Consider the following 14,851-nt stretch of genomic DNA (forward strand, 5'->3'; position numbering starts at 1 on the left):
AAGAATTAACCTTGGAATCAAAAACTAGCATCCTATATTGAACCACTCTCTCTGGCACTTGGGTTCCATGTTTATGGATCAACAAGCTTGGTGTGGTGTTCTGCCTTATGAGAACCGCAGACAACAAGTGTTGTGGCCCGCCAGCGGCTGACAGACCTGGCAGAAGGGTCAGGCAGTGAGGAGGTTGGGGAGGAACCTGGGCCATTCCTGGAGGCTGAGGAAGGCTTGGATGAGGGCTCTGCATCAGAAGCAGAGATGGGGCCAGGGCAGGCTGGAATTCATCAGCTGCCTTCAGGCTTGGACAACAGGGAGGCAGAGGAGCTTCTGGAACCAGTTCCCAGCCTGTGCAGAGCTGCCAAAAGGACGGAACAATTAAGAACATAAGGCCACAGGTGGACGATGAATGGCCCTTCCCATCGGGATTAAAAGAGGAGCAAAAGGGGAGGGGGCTTTTGCAGGAAACAATTTGCTTGTTTGTTCATTCCTGCCTCGTGAAGATTTATCTGTGTAACCCAGCCCTTCCCTGTCAGCACTGTGTGTGGAAATATTTACAGGGCAGCTTTCCAATGTAGATAAGGTCTAAGCTAATTAGTATACCTCTGCCAAGCTGTTGGGTGAATGTGAATGCACTAAATTTACATTCATTTAATTAAAGAGGTTTTGCCGGGACTCAAGAGTTGGCTTAATGCTTTTTGGGGAAGTCTAGGACAGAACACGCAGTGAGATGCACACAAATCCAAGCAACAGTGAATGTATCTTCCCTAGATGGGTGATGACGTCAATACAATAATTCCATTTAATCTATCAAGGCTAACCATGCTCCAAAGTCTTCTCATTGGCGCTATCAAGGTAGGACGTATTTCCTGTCCTTTCCAAAAGAAGAAAGGTATCAGTGCTCTACTAACCACGGGCATGAGACCCCCAACCCAGGGCTGGGCTGCTGGGGGTTTGCAGGGGTTGGGAAGAGCCCCTAAAATTCTGTGCAGTTCAGAGAACCCCCAAATCCCACTCCCGGCTGGCCCCGCCCACCCCTCCCCGGGCACACACAGCGGCTCAGGGAGGGTGAAAAATGGGCCTCCCGGAAGTTCGGTAACACAGAAATGGGCCCGTTTCGGGCTTCCAGGGAGCCTCCAGAGCCCGGGGAAGCCATTTTGGCCCTCTCAGAGGCTTGAGGAAAGCCCCCGGAGCCTAAAGAAGGCAAAAATGCACAAACACACCCCGCCGTGGTGCAGAAGGCCGACTAGTCCACGCCCACCCTGCCCACGCCCTTCCAGCAACTGGGCAGAGAACCCTTTGCTGAAATTTTTGAAGCCCACCCCTGCCCCAGCCATATGTAGAGTCAACGTTGGGCCAAGCTTGGACTGGCGCAACCCTCTTACCATATCTTGATCTGGGGAGTCGTAAGGCGACTCCCATTTAATGATGGCAAACGTTTTTGATAGGTGGACAGCGTGAAGGTGTCGAGGGGGAAGGCGGTTGTCAGGAATCATCTTCACAACAATATAATCTGAGGGTGGACCTTGGTATGGAGAAATAACTCGCACCTGGAGGAAACGAGATATCAGTAGAGCAATTCATTCTGGAATAGCACAATCTGGATTTTCCAGATCACGAAGCCTAGCCTGAAACTAACCGACAGGGACTACTAGATCTAGCTTAGCTTCTTTGCAAACATGTGGTTTCCATTCTTTCATAACTTACGTTCCACCAACCACTCAATCAATGAACTTGAATCCCGCCACGAAAGGAAGAAAAAAGCTTACTCTAAGCTAAGAGAGCACGTTGGGCAAATCATGGTTAAACTACAGCTTAGCACAGTGTATGACTCCACTCAGATGTCTGATTAAAGGATACTACAGGAACAACTTTCAAATATCTTCTTTCGTCTGCATTTAATTACTACCAACCTGCCTTCAATCAAGGATCTGTATACTGCACGAGTCAAAAAGAGGACTGTGAAAATATTTACAGACCCCTCACATCCTGGACATAAACTGTTTCAACTCCTACCGTCAAAATGATGCTATAGAGCACTGCACACCAGAACAACTAGACACAAGGGCAGTTTTTCTCTGAAAGCCATCACTTTGCTAAACAAATAATTCCCTCAACACTGTTCAGCTATTCACTAAGTCTGCACTACTATTACTATTAATCTTCTCATTACTCCTTATCACCCACCCCCTCCAACTTGTGACTGTATGACTGTAACTTTGCCGCTTGTATCCTAACGATTTTTATTGACTGCTTCCTAGTATGATTTGATTGCTTATTGTACCCTATGACTATTATTAAGTGTTGTACCTGATGATTCTGGACTCTTGATGAATGTATTTTTTCCTTTTATGTACACTGAGAGCATTTGCACCAAGACAAATTCCTTGTGTGTCCAATCACAGCTTGGCCAATACATTTTTTATTCTATTCTATTCTAAAAAGGTAACTTGGTTGGGTTTCTGTAGAAATTGCCCCAAAGGATTAATTGAAAGTCTATCCTTACCAGGAATAAGTACTGTTCATCCCGGTTAACAATCACAGTCATGTTGTGGAGAGCTGTAGTTGCATTGCTAGGATTCCGGTAGAGTTCCAGGAAAGACGTGGCGTAAAAAACGCCGTATATCTGCCCAGGGTGGAGAGGAAATAAGGAAGAGGAAATAAACCTGGAGATTCTGCCGTTCTGTAAATAACGTCGCAAAACCCTTTAGCCCCAGAGTTTTCAAACAGTTACGGCCCATGGGACGAATCAAAAAGAAATTGATGCTTTTACCACATTCCTTGGCCCACTCCAGTTGCATTCGACGGCTGTCTGGTTGACCGCTTTGGCCTTCAGGCTGGGGGGGAACGGCCTCGTGCCCCGGGTCACTACGTGTGCGAAAGAGAGCGGGCTGTCCCCCAGCTCCGTCTTGGCCCAGGCAGAAATTTCATACGGTGTCTGAGCAGTCAAGTTCCTCACTGGGGAAGACAGGAGGAATTTCCTGACAGTTAGAACCATGAATCCGTGAAACAACTCGCCTTCGGAAGCTGGGAATGCTCCAACACTGGAAGCTTTTAGAAAGAGACTGGACGACCATTTGACTGGAGTGGGATAGGGTTTCCCACCTGAATAGGGTGGGTCCCTTCCAACTATTCTATTCTATTCTATTCTATTCTATTCTATTCTATTCTATTCTATTCTATTCTATTCTATTCCATTCCATTCCATTCCATTCTTCTCTATTAGTTCTGTTCTATTCTCTTTTCTATTCTCTATTCTATTCTATCCTATCCTTTTCTTTATCCTATTCTTTATTCTATTCTATTCTATTCTCTATTCTCTATTCTATTCCATTCCATTCTACTCTATTAGTTCTGTTCTATTCTCTTTTCTATTCTCTATTCTATTCTATCCTATTCTCTATTCCTATTCCTATTCTATTCTATTCTATTATCCTATTCTATTCTCTATTCTATTCTATTCCATTCCATTCTACTCTATTAGTTCTGTTCTATTCTCTTTTCTATTCTTTTTTCTATTATCTATTCTATCCTATTCTATATATCCTATCCTATTGTATCCTATCCTATCCTGGCTGCTCTAGAGAAAAGAAGGACTAGGGGTGACATGGTAGCAGTCTTCCAGTATCTGAGAGGCTGCCACAAAGAAGAGGGAGTCAAGCTATTCTCCAAAGCACCGGAAGGCAGGTCAAGAAACAACATATGGAAACTAATCAAGGAAAGCAACCTGGAATTAAGGATAAACTTCCTAACAGTGAAGACAATTATCCAGTAGAACAGCTTGCTTTCAGATGTTGTGGGTGCTTCATCACTGGAGGTTTTTAAGAAGAAACTAGACAGTCACTTATCTGAAATAGTATAGGTTCTCCTGCTTGAGCAGGGGGCTGGACTAGAGGACCTCCAAGGACACTTCCAGTTCTATTCCTATTCCTATTCCTATTCCTTTCTGTTCTGTTCTGTTCTGTTCTGTTCTGTTCTATTCTATTCTATTCTATTCTAACTTAATTCCTATTCTAATTCCTATTCTATTCTAATCTAATCTAATTCCTATTCTCTATTCTATTCTATTCTATTCTATTCTATTCTATTCTATTCTATTCTATTCTATCCTATTCTATTCTCCTTTGAGCAGAATAAAGGATTCGATTTGATTCAAGAGTCCATGGCTAAGGGGGTGAATGGGAACCGGATCTCCCTGTTTTCTATGCTGCAGTTTTGCACAGATAATCCTACCTGTTTGAGCTGATTTCCCTCCATCTACAAAGAATGATCTCTTTTCTTGTCGGTGGGTGTCAAAAGTCCAGAAAATTTTCACGATGTAGCCGTTCACCTGTCAAAACCAACAGTACAAAATGAGCAAGACGGACAGATAAAACACCTGATCAATCATACCTGGATGGTTTCGTTTTACAGGAGTGAATGTAAAGGGCCCATCCCCCAAAGGCCATTTCTTTTAATAAAGGAGAATCTTTTTTAAAAAAACTGTTTTGAGAAGACAGAAATATTATGATTCTGAAAAGTGGGGGATGAAGTCAAAAGGGGTTTGACTTCTTTTGTCTGGCTCAAGGAGTGGGGCTTGACATACATCTGAGAAAAACTTATCCCGGCAAAAGAGAAAGGATCACTGTGAACAGAATTAAAAACGGGGTAAAATCAGGGAAAGAAAGCCTATTTTGGCTAATTTGACTCTGGCCTCAATAATGTATTTATGTAGAATTAGTATAATTAAACATTCTCCTGCCCAGGCTTTGTAAACTGATACAAGGAACTCCAAACTGCACAAACACACATGAATGCACACTAGATAGTTTCTCCCCTTCCCTTCCCAAAATTATGTTTTATTTTTGAATTTTCGTTTGCTCCCTCTTAAGGAAAGCCGTGAAGTGTGCAGCTTTGCGGGGGGATTGACCTTATAGTTGGTTAAAAGTGGCAGCAGTTAGAAAGGAAGTATTGTGGACTGTTGGCCAACGGCCCCTCCAGGGACCAAATCAGAGGAGGAGGAAGAGGAGGAGCCGAATCGGAGGAGGAAGTATGGGAGTCAGGATCAACATTAAGGCAATCTGAGAGCTCCGAGGGGGAAGAGGGAATAGAGCTGGCAGAGAGAGAGAGAGAGAGAAAGACAGAGACAGAGAGACAGAGAGAGAGAGAGAGAGAGACAGAGAGAGAGAGAGACAGAGACAGAGAGAGACAGAGAGAGAGAGAGAGAGAGAGACAGAGAGACAGAGAGAGACAGAGAGAGAGAGACAGATGAAGCCTGAGTCATCCGTCAGCCCTCATATGGAGATCAACAGCCCCCAGGTCTGGAGGTGGCTGATGAGGAAGAGGAGGAACAGCTGGGTCCAGTGCCTGACGCATGAATGCACAGAAAGCAGAGGAGAGGAGAGCAGCGGAAATCTATGGGCCGGTCCTTGGGATGGAAGAGCCCCTGCCGCTAGCGGAGCCCCACCCTAGCTCTGGAGATAAAAGGCAAGGAGCGGAGGTGAATAGATGCGGCAGACCACTATTCATCTCCCGGCCAGATGGACTTGTTAGCTGGCATTAAGAAACTTTTTTGCCGGAGCTGATGGTGTTCCTAATAAAGGAATCTTTGAGTTAATTTCAGAAGGTTTGCTGTGTTTGGAGAGCTGGGTCAGAACAATAAGACGATGTCTCACCTGAATATTGGCGTCTAGTCGGAGGGTAAAGCTTATGGAGTTTTCATCATAATTATCAATATGGATCGTAGGAGGCGGAATAACTGAATGAGGTCAAAAGAGAGAAAGAAAGAGGCATGAGATCTAACACTGATAGCACTGGATAGCATTTACAGTATCTAGAAAGGCAGTATTACCATCATTATTCTCATCCTCCCTATTATCTATCTCCTTATAACATTGTTGCTTATACCTAATCATGAATCTTGTTTACTTAGGATACTAAGTAAACAATAATATTACGATTAATATTAATCGTAATATTAATGGTATGATTTACGTTGATTATTTACTTAGTAACCATTACTATCATGATGTGTTATATCTAATGTTGTATGGTGAGTGTATTCTTACAATCATCTTCATTTAAAGGCCCCATAATCCTTTGCAGGGTGGAGTCCGGGCAACTGCATGGAGCTAGCAGAGTGTTTTAATGGCCGGATGCCCTTCCTATCGCCAACGTGGAGTTCTGTTCGGCAGATATATTCTCAATGTACCCAGAGAGAGAAATATCTGCCCCTCTACCTAGGATCAAACTCACAGCCTCCTGATTGTGAGGTGAGAGCTGCACCTCTTAGCCACTGCACCACCCCTTGAATGTATTCTTACAATGTCTATGATTAATGATCTATCGCTGTTGTTGTATGTACATTGAGAGCTTATGCACGGGAGACAAATTCCTTGTGTGTCTAATCACACTTGACCAATAAGGAATTCTAATTCTAATCTGTATAAAAAAGATATCAAAACATCGTAGCTAACTGTTAAGGACATCACGAGGATGACCGTTGAACTGAACTTAATGTGCTGTTTCAGGGATGCCACTCTCATCTGAAGTCCTCAAGTTACAGCTAATTGGTCGTAAATGTTAACTCATACAATATTTCTATGGTCTCTTTAGAGCTGCCAACAGAAAGGGAGGGGGGAGAGGGGTTTGAAAGAGCAGTGCGGCAGCTTGGAAAGCGAAATTGCATTCCAGAGATAGTCACTAGGTGACTGAAGTTTCTGCCGTGCAAAATTCAAACTGGAGAGCATGATTGGTCACTCTTAGCTATGGGTGTGTCCCATTGGAGAATATGAATTACAATATACCCAGAGCGGGTGGGGGGAAACCAGGATCAAAGGTGACAATGAATTATGTGTCTCAGAGTCGGCTACACCCAGGCAGTGCCTGATAAGTTAACTCACAATAAATCCTTTTGAAGTCTTGGTAGTTTGCCTCGAGACTCACGATTTAATTGGGGTAACTGCCGGAATCCTGACACTAAATTTATGACCAGTTACAGCACCCAAAAAAAGCTACTTAAAACCAATTTTCAAAGTTAAACAGTTGCGACACAAGACATACATGGTCATGCAGTCACATTTGAGACCCTTGGCAACCCGCTGACTTTTACAGCTGTTGCAGTCCCCCTTGGTCAAGGGGATGTGGTCCAATTTTCCTCCCCGATTTCTAAGGATTTACTTTTGCTTTGAGTAAGTGGATTTGCTTAACACTGCAGCATTTGCTTTATGACCCACAGCAAAAAAGAAAGAAAGAAAGAAAGAAAGAAAGAAAGAAAGAAATTGGGTCTGATCACCTCAACTTACAACCACAATGACTTATGATCACAATTCTGGGGTTTAATTATGGTCACATGCTGAGGTCTATCTGTAATTTATTCACTGGTATATAACTTAATTGCAGGATATAACTGCCATAGGGTGGGAAGGTATGCTTTCAATTTAAATACATATACATAATATATAATACATACATACATATATATGTATATGTGCGTGTATGTGTATAAAAATATTGGCAGCACTCTGTCTCACCACACATAAACATATAGACATAGATATATAGATATACATATATGTATGTATGTATATGTGTGATGACCCGTGGTGTGGCACAAAGGCAACTCATCCAGAAAATAAGTATGGGTCTCTTTATTAGCTCCAACTTTGCCCCAATGTCCCGGTTACCTTCCGGTCTGGAGAAAAAAACTCTCCCACGAACCTGCAACAGCCTTTGGCTGCAGATATTGCAAAGAGAAAACTTTAAATTATAAATCCAACAAAGCAAAATAAAGTAATAAATCCATCAGGGCAAAATAGGGAGTTCCAGAAGTGAACTAACATGGCAGTAAATCAAACCAGTTGGGAGGATGCCAGGAACTATGATAACAGCAGCCAACATTAGATAAACTCAGCAATTGTTAAACTCAGCAACAACCACCCCACCCATCTGCCTCTCCTTTAAACTCCCCCCACTGGTGTGCCTTGTGAAGGGAATCAGGACCCATTCCTCTCTCGTAAGCCGCGCAACCAATGTTGCTCTCTTCTCCGTTCTTCCCTGTGTGCCCTAGGATGAAGAGGGGGTAGGCCTTGGTCTTCCTCTGAACCTCATCTCCCTTGTTCTACCCCTTTCCTGCTCTGCCGGACTTTGCTCTTCCCCAGTTTCCTCCACAGCCAACGGAGCTACACTCCCACTCCTTGTCAGCTGTTCATCTTCCTCCTCGGATTCAGACTCTAACAAGGGCGTAACAATATGTGTATATGTATACAATATGTATATGCATATAAATTTAAATTGGCAGCACACCTTCCCACCTATGACAGAGATATCCTGCAATGAAGTAAAGCATCCCTTAAGTTTCAGCTCAAAGACAGATAATTTCATGGACGCGACAGGCTTTGGGGCAACAACATGGAAATGCTTTCTACTGCAAGGAGGGCCTTCTCCTTGGTCACAGCTCTGGGATTTCTCTCCTCCAAGTCAAAGTCCAGGCAGATCTACTGAGCTTTTGGAGGCCAGCCGGGGTGGACCAGCTGCTGCCATTTAGCTGTCTTTTCCCACCTCCGTGTCCAGTCTAGTGTGAGCAAAGAATTCCAGAAATTAAGTCCTGAAAGGTTTTTTTTTTTTACCTTTGCCTTTTATAGTTCGTATGGATTTGGAATCACTCCAGTTGCCCACTCCACGGCTTGTTACCGCGGCAACCTTTTCAAAACAGAAAAGCTAGTTAAAATAGGCAATCCATGGTCCTGGATAAAATAGCTCTTTTTTTTTGAAACAAACAAACGCCAAGGAAGTTTATAAGTGAACGGCCGGGAGGGGAGGAAGAACAGATGGCATATTCAGTGTTATTCTGGAGGAAATGCTGAGCGATCCAAAAACAGGATCATTCCACCCTCTCCCCGAAAGGGTAGGCACTACAAAACCCAGGATCCCCACCCAGTACAACTAAAAAAGCTTTGGGGAGGCCGCTCTCAAAAGCCAGAAGACTTCTGCCGAGCGATGGATCCTGACAGCCATGGATAGAGACCCTGCTGCTAACCACCGGTGGCCAAATGGACCTTGGACTGAAGGATCTCCACATCCAAAGGAAGTGGATGGAGGAAGGTGGAGGAAGATGCATGCAGAAGATTTCCCCAGACAAGTATGGGTTATTGTCAAAAAAGGAACAACCCAAGACGTGTCCATCAAGGAAATGTTAAAGAGAAGAACAAAGACAGAAAGATTCTTGCTTGGTACAAGAAATCTGGAAGACATTTTCAGAAGAAGCTTCTGCAAAGACATTCCTCCCCTAGTTAACTGACTCCTACCAGTTCCGTGTGGGTGCACGCTTTGCACGCGGATGTGCAGTATTTGCAACTCACCTCCTGCTGCAAAAGTGTGTAAAACAGCTGTCACATGGCAATCGCGTGTGCTGCGCGAAGCAGCCGAGGTTGAAAAGCAGGAAATAATACTAAAAGCAGGGAATATGCTGATAGAGCCAGGTTGCGTGGGAGGCCCAGCAGCTGATCATCAGAGCAAACTGGTTTGCTCACATATGATCCTCGGGAACTACTGGTTCGGTCGAAATGGGCTGAACTGGTAGAATACCACCAATTCCTCCCCTAGTTAACTGCCTCCATCCTGATAGTTGAGGTTCCATCAAAATCTGCCCTTCGATTGGCTCCATTACACTGAATCCATTGCTCTTTTTAACGTCTATTCTTCTTGGGACAACAGAAGAACAGAAATCTCCTAGTTCTACAGGCCAAGATCAGCTGATGCTCATAGAGGGCTAATAAAAGAAAACATCTACTCACTCTGAAAACATATAAGGCGTTGACCTGCAACATCTCAACTTCTGAATAGTTGGTGGGCGCCCTTACGGAAGACCATTCCTTTGAACCGGCTCTGCTGTATTCCACCTACCAGGACGGAAAAATAGGGACAACCATCTCCTTGCTAAAGTCACCTTTCAGCAGGCTAAATCTTTTAAGATCCTGCCATTGTTGTGTCCCAGAGATTCGGACAGTGAGCTGGTTGGAGAGGAACATGGGCCAGTCCTGGAATCTGGGGAAGGCTCTGATGAGTGCTCTGCGTTAAGAGGCAGAGATAAGGCCAGGGCCATGTAACAGTTATCAGCTGCCTTCAGAGTCAGACATCAGCGAGGCAGAAGAACAGCTGGAGCCTGTTCCCAGTGTGTGCATGCGCAGAGCTGCCAGAAGAAGGGAATAGCTAAGGAACAAGGGTTGACTTGGGAGTAAAGACACAGGTCGACGGTGGACAGCCCCTCCCATAGGGAATAAAAGATGAGAGAGGGGAGTGGGGTTTTGCAGGTGACAGTTAGATCATTTGGGTAAAGATCTAATCCTGCATTCTTGCTAAGTATTGTCTGCTGCAGTGTGGCATCTGAAAGATATCGGCCTGGCAACTCTCCAAGCCTGATAAAGGTCTGTAATTGTGAAATATCTTGAAAGACTGTTGGCCAGAACTTTGCTGGAGAGGAATTCACTGTAAACTAAATAAAAGGGGTTTATCAGAACGAGAAGTGAGCTTCGTGCTGTTGGGGAAGCCTAGGTCAAAACAGCCATGACCTCCAATGAAAGGTTTGAATCTGCAGGTTTGACATTATATATTTGGGGAGCGAAACCGCAATTGAATAAGATCACCAGAGGGAAAATGGCGCCCCTTATACCTGTCCAATGCCTGTTACAATCATTTCTCCATCATCGGGGCCAGCCTATCTCCATGTACACTGAGATACTTACAACGTATTCTCTGATTAGACCATGGGCATTTGCTGGAGGGGCCCACTGGCAAACCACGATGCCTTCAGCTTCTTTCTTCAGCTGCAGTTGAAGATGGCGGGGTGGATCTGGGACTGGAGAGAGAGAAAAAGAGAAGGAGGGAAGGAGGAAGGAAGGTGGAGAGATAAGTGGTCCTGTTGGAGCAAACCAGGGACGGATCAATCCCAGATTTCTCTTAGTGGCCAACCAGATGCATGGAATTCAGGAGCTTGGAGAATGGAGCAACTGACTTCCTGCCCTGGTGGCACCCACCTCTAGTGTGTCTAGTTTGTTATGTTTGAGGTCTAGTTGATGGACCTCCCAAAAGCTATCAACACTGCTAGCCATCGAAAGTGTATCTTTCCAGGCATCCTTTTTTGGTAAAAAGGACAGGACATCCTTGAGTCAAGTACAGCTCTCCTAATTGAATGACCTCCTTGTAGTTGTGGAAGTTAAACAGTTCAACCCACCCTTTGTACATAATGCTACAAACACCTGCACATCAGATGAGGAAGGAAGAAAGAAATGGGATTCATAGCCTTGAGAAGGTTGAAAGAGCCTCCTTCTGCATCTTTCCAGAATGCAGAACGTGGACCAGTGATCTTGACGGACAGATTTGACTTGAAAATTATGAAAAAGCTTCCCAATTCCCAACACCAAGAGGGGCTTGGATGAAACCAATGTCCCAGGAGGGTTGATGGCCTCTATGTGGTTGGAGAACCTTGATCAACATCTATAGCAAGGGCCTTCAAACTTATCAAGTTTAAGACTTGTGGACTTCAACTCCCAGAATTGCTAAGCTAACATGACTGGAAGAGGAATTCTGGGAGATGAAGTCCACAAGTCTTAAAGCTGTCAAGCTTGAAGACCCCTGATTTATAGGGTAAGGTCATTTGCGGATTCCTGCCCTGATCATCTATCATTTGGGTTTGGGTTTGGCTAATCTACAAAAAAAAGAAAGGCTAAGGGTGACATTTCCGGTATCTGAGAGGCTACCACAATGAGCAGGGGGTCAATTTATTTTCCAAAGCACCAGAAAGCAAGACAAGAAACAATGGATGGAAACTAATTAAGGAGGGAAGCAACCCTGGAATTAAGGAGAAACTTCTTAATAATGAGGACAATTGACCAGTGGAACAGCTTTGACTTCAGAAGTTACGGGTGCTTCATCACTGGATGTTTTTAAGAAGAGATTGGACAGTCGCTTGTCTGAAATGGTATAGGGTCTCCTGTTTGAGCCGGGGGCTGGACTAGAAGACCTCCAAGGTCCCTTCTGATTCTGATTCATTTAGAGATCATTTAAAGGTGCACGAGACTTTCTCCTCTGCAACTCAATACTCGGGGCCAAGCAATATGAGTTTTTAACACCACCATTACCCCATCTGGGCTGTGAAGAAAGGCTTACGTCCTTCTGGAGTCCGTAAGACTATGAAATCGTTGGTGTTGTACACTTTGCTCAGGCACTGGACTTGGACCTTGACTTGGTACGTGCAATCCGGCTTCAGTACTTTCAAGATAGTGTTGGTTTTGCTGCTGTGGGTTTCCACGGATTTCCACATGCTTTCTCCCACCATCCTAGATTTGGGAGCGGACAAAAAAAGCACCACGTCACGGCGGTGAAATGATGGGCAGGCAGTTTGGAAATGGTTCCATGCACGCCTTAGTCGGGGGCAGGGCAGGACAAGAAGCCACGAGTGGAAGCTAATCAAGGAGAGAAGCAACTTAGAACAAAGGAGGAATTTCTTGACTGTTGGAAGAATTAGTCAGTGGAACAACCCCAGGAGATGTGGATGCTCCATCACTGGGAGTTTTTAAGAAGAGATTGGATAGGGTGTAGGGTTTCCTACCTATGCAGGGGGTTGGACTAGAAGACCTCCAAGGTCCCTTCCAACTTTGTTATTCTATTCTATTCTATTCTATTCTATTCTATTCTATTCTATTCTATTCTATTCCTTATTCTATTCCATTCCTTATTTTATTCCATTCCGTTCCATTCTATTCTATCCTATTCTATTCCTTATTCTATTCTATTCTATTCTATTCTATTCCTTATTCTATTCTATTCTATTCCTTATTCTATTCCATTCCATTCTATTCTGTTCCTTATTTTATTCTATTCTATTCCTTATTCTATTCTATTCTATTTCTTATTATATTCTATTCCATTCCATTCCATTCTATTCCTTATTCTATTCTATCCTATTCCCAATTCTATTCTATTCTGTTCCTTACTCTATTCTATTCCTAATTCTATTCTATTCTATTCTATTCTATTCTATTCTATTCTATTCTATTCTATTCTATTCTATTCTATTCTATTCCTTATTCTATTCTATTCTATTCCTTATTTTGGGGTTCATGCATGCTAAGCATTAATTGGGTATACACTGTGACTTAGCCTGTTGTATGAAACCAGCCACTTGTAGGTTCTTCAGGAAAACACAGTTAAGTATGAGCACTTTGTAATGTGCAAATCAGGTCAGTGGAACTATCAACGTTAGACAAGAACATGGCTCGATGCTGCCTTCTCCACCCGTTGGACCTCCACCAAGAAAAGCTAATTTAGGAGCTGCACACAGTACTGTACAATTTGCTACATATGCCATGAATGGAACAGCAGTTGTACTAATAAGGAGGTTCTAGGTTAGCACACAGGGCCTCATTTTAAGCCTGCAGCCAAGCTCCCTGATGTCAGAGGAGTTACCAAGAATGCTAAACTCAGACCATCTACCTGTAGTAGATGTTGTAGACACAGGAAGCGAGAGGCATCTTCTTTGGCTGAGCCCAGGATAAAGTGATGTTGCCCAAAAAGTCAGCTGTCCACTGCAGGTTCTGAACCTTATAGACAAGAGTATCATCTATGTAAAAAAAAAAGGGAAAAAAAGAAAGAATTCCTGACTTTAATTAAGGACGGGAAAGAAGGAGGTTGAGATTAAAGAACCCGTGGTGGCGTAGTGGTTAGAATGCAGTATTGCAGGCTAACTCACTGCTCACTGTCAGGAGTTCAATTCAGACCTGCTCGAGGTTGACTCAGTTTTCCATCCTTCCGAGATTTGGCAAAATGAGGACCCAGATTGTTGGGGGCCAGAGGCTGACTCTGTAAACTGCTTAGAGTGGGCTGTAAAGCACTGTAAAGCAGTATATGTCTAAATACTATTGCTATAGCTGTTATCCCCAGTTCTATGCAGAAACAGTGTACTGGATTAAAAGTTAACCTACTACCTTCCTTCCTTCCTTCCTTCCTTCCTTCCTTCCTTCCTTCCTTCCTTCCTTCCTTCCTTCCTTCCCCTTTCTCTTTCCCATCCAATCATCCAGCCATCCAGTTTATTTACATACTATGCACTCCTAACACACAAGTCAGTCCACAACAGTTAATAGAACCGATCACCTGCACCCAAACTTTTATATTACTCTTATAAATTGTGCCTTGAGGTTTTTTTTTCCGAAAGGTTGATTACGGAGAGACTACATTCTAGAGAGATGGATCCACCAACCCAAATGGCTGGGAACCTAGAGTAGGTTAAGTGGGATTTCTGTCCCAGCTACACAGATCAAAAGCTCTGGTTGAGTTCCTGACCTCACTTCCTCCACTGCCCCCTCCCAGCAAATGACCCCAAATAAAAACAAATAGTCTTTTCTCTGATCCACTAATTCCTCTAAGATCAACTTCCCCGCCCTTGCAAAATGGCTTCAAAGCCATTGAGTGCCACTCTTTAAAATTCCAGCCAGGTGGACATTTTCCACATCGTGGTGGATGAAGAGAATCTGGGCAGACTCCTCCCAATCAATATTTAATTAAAGAAACTAAAGACTGATGGATGCTCAATGACCCTTTCCACTCTGGGAGGAAACAGAGTTGCACCGCAACGTGGAAAGCCGTGTCAAACGGAAAGGGCGATCGATGGCCATTAATGGGGAGGTTATCTCAGCCATAATGAATTGAGGACCAGAGTTTTTTGCTGACAAAACAAACAAGGGTAAGAAACACTGGGCGGAAAAGCCATCTTGTACTTCACCCTACCAGCCTCACTGATGGAATACTGGCAGTCCTTGACTCTGGAGCACAATTGGGGCTGGAATTCCAGTCGCAAGTCATCAGAAAGGCCGGTCATGATTCC

The 14,851-nt window shown here is 43.9% G+C and overlaps 1 protein-coding gene and 1 long non-coding RNA gene across 2 annotated transcripts in view; one reads left to right on the plus strand and one right to left on the minus strand.

Moving 5' to 3' along the window:
* Positions 1–14,851, plus strand: part of LOC148125063 (uncharacterized) — a 558,115-nt gene that overhangs the window by 239,722 nt on the left and 303,542 nt on the right. The gene's annotated exons all lie outside the window — the stretch shown is intronic.
* The window catches only part of SORL1 (sortilin related receptor 1), an 87,962-nt gene that overhangs the window by 8,152 nt on the left and 64,959 nt on the right, over positions 1–14,851 (minus strand). Inside the window, exons 34-43 of the mRNA XM_087939151.1 lie at positions 13,465–13,591; positions 12,139–12,308; positions 10,716–10,828; positions 9,768–9,872; positions 8,601–8,673; positions 5,649–5,731; positions 4,228–4,324; positions 2,768–2,952; positions 2,501–2,620; positions 1,380–1,544 (exon numbers count right to left, since the gene is read on the minus strand). Of these exons, the coding sequence (XP_087795277.1) occupies positions 1,380–1,544; positions 2,501–2,620; positions 2,768–2,952; positions 4,228–4,324; positions 5,649–5,731; positions 8,601–8,673; positions 9,768–9,872; positions 10,716–10,828; positions 12,139–12,308; positions 13,465–13,591 (1,238 nt within the window). The remainder of the gene's footprint in view (positions 1–1,379; positions 1,545–2,500; positions 2,621–2,767; positions 2,953–4,227; positions 4,325–5,648; positions 5,732–8,600; positions 8,674–9,767; positions 9,873–10,715; positions 10,829–12,138; positions 12,309–13,464; positions 13,592–14,851) is intronic.

Source organism: Pseudonaja textilis, chromosome 9 (genome assembly GCF_049901715.1).
Source record: "Pseudonaja textilis isolate UNSWEBS1 chromosome 9, rPseTex1.2, whole genome shotgun sequence".
Taxonomy (NCBI): Eukaryota; Metazoa; Chordata; class Lepidosauria; order Squamata; family Elapidae; genus Pseudonaja; species Pseudonaja textilis.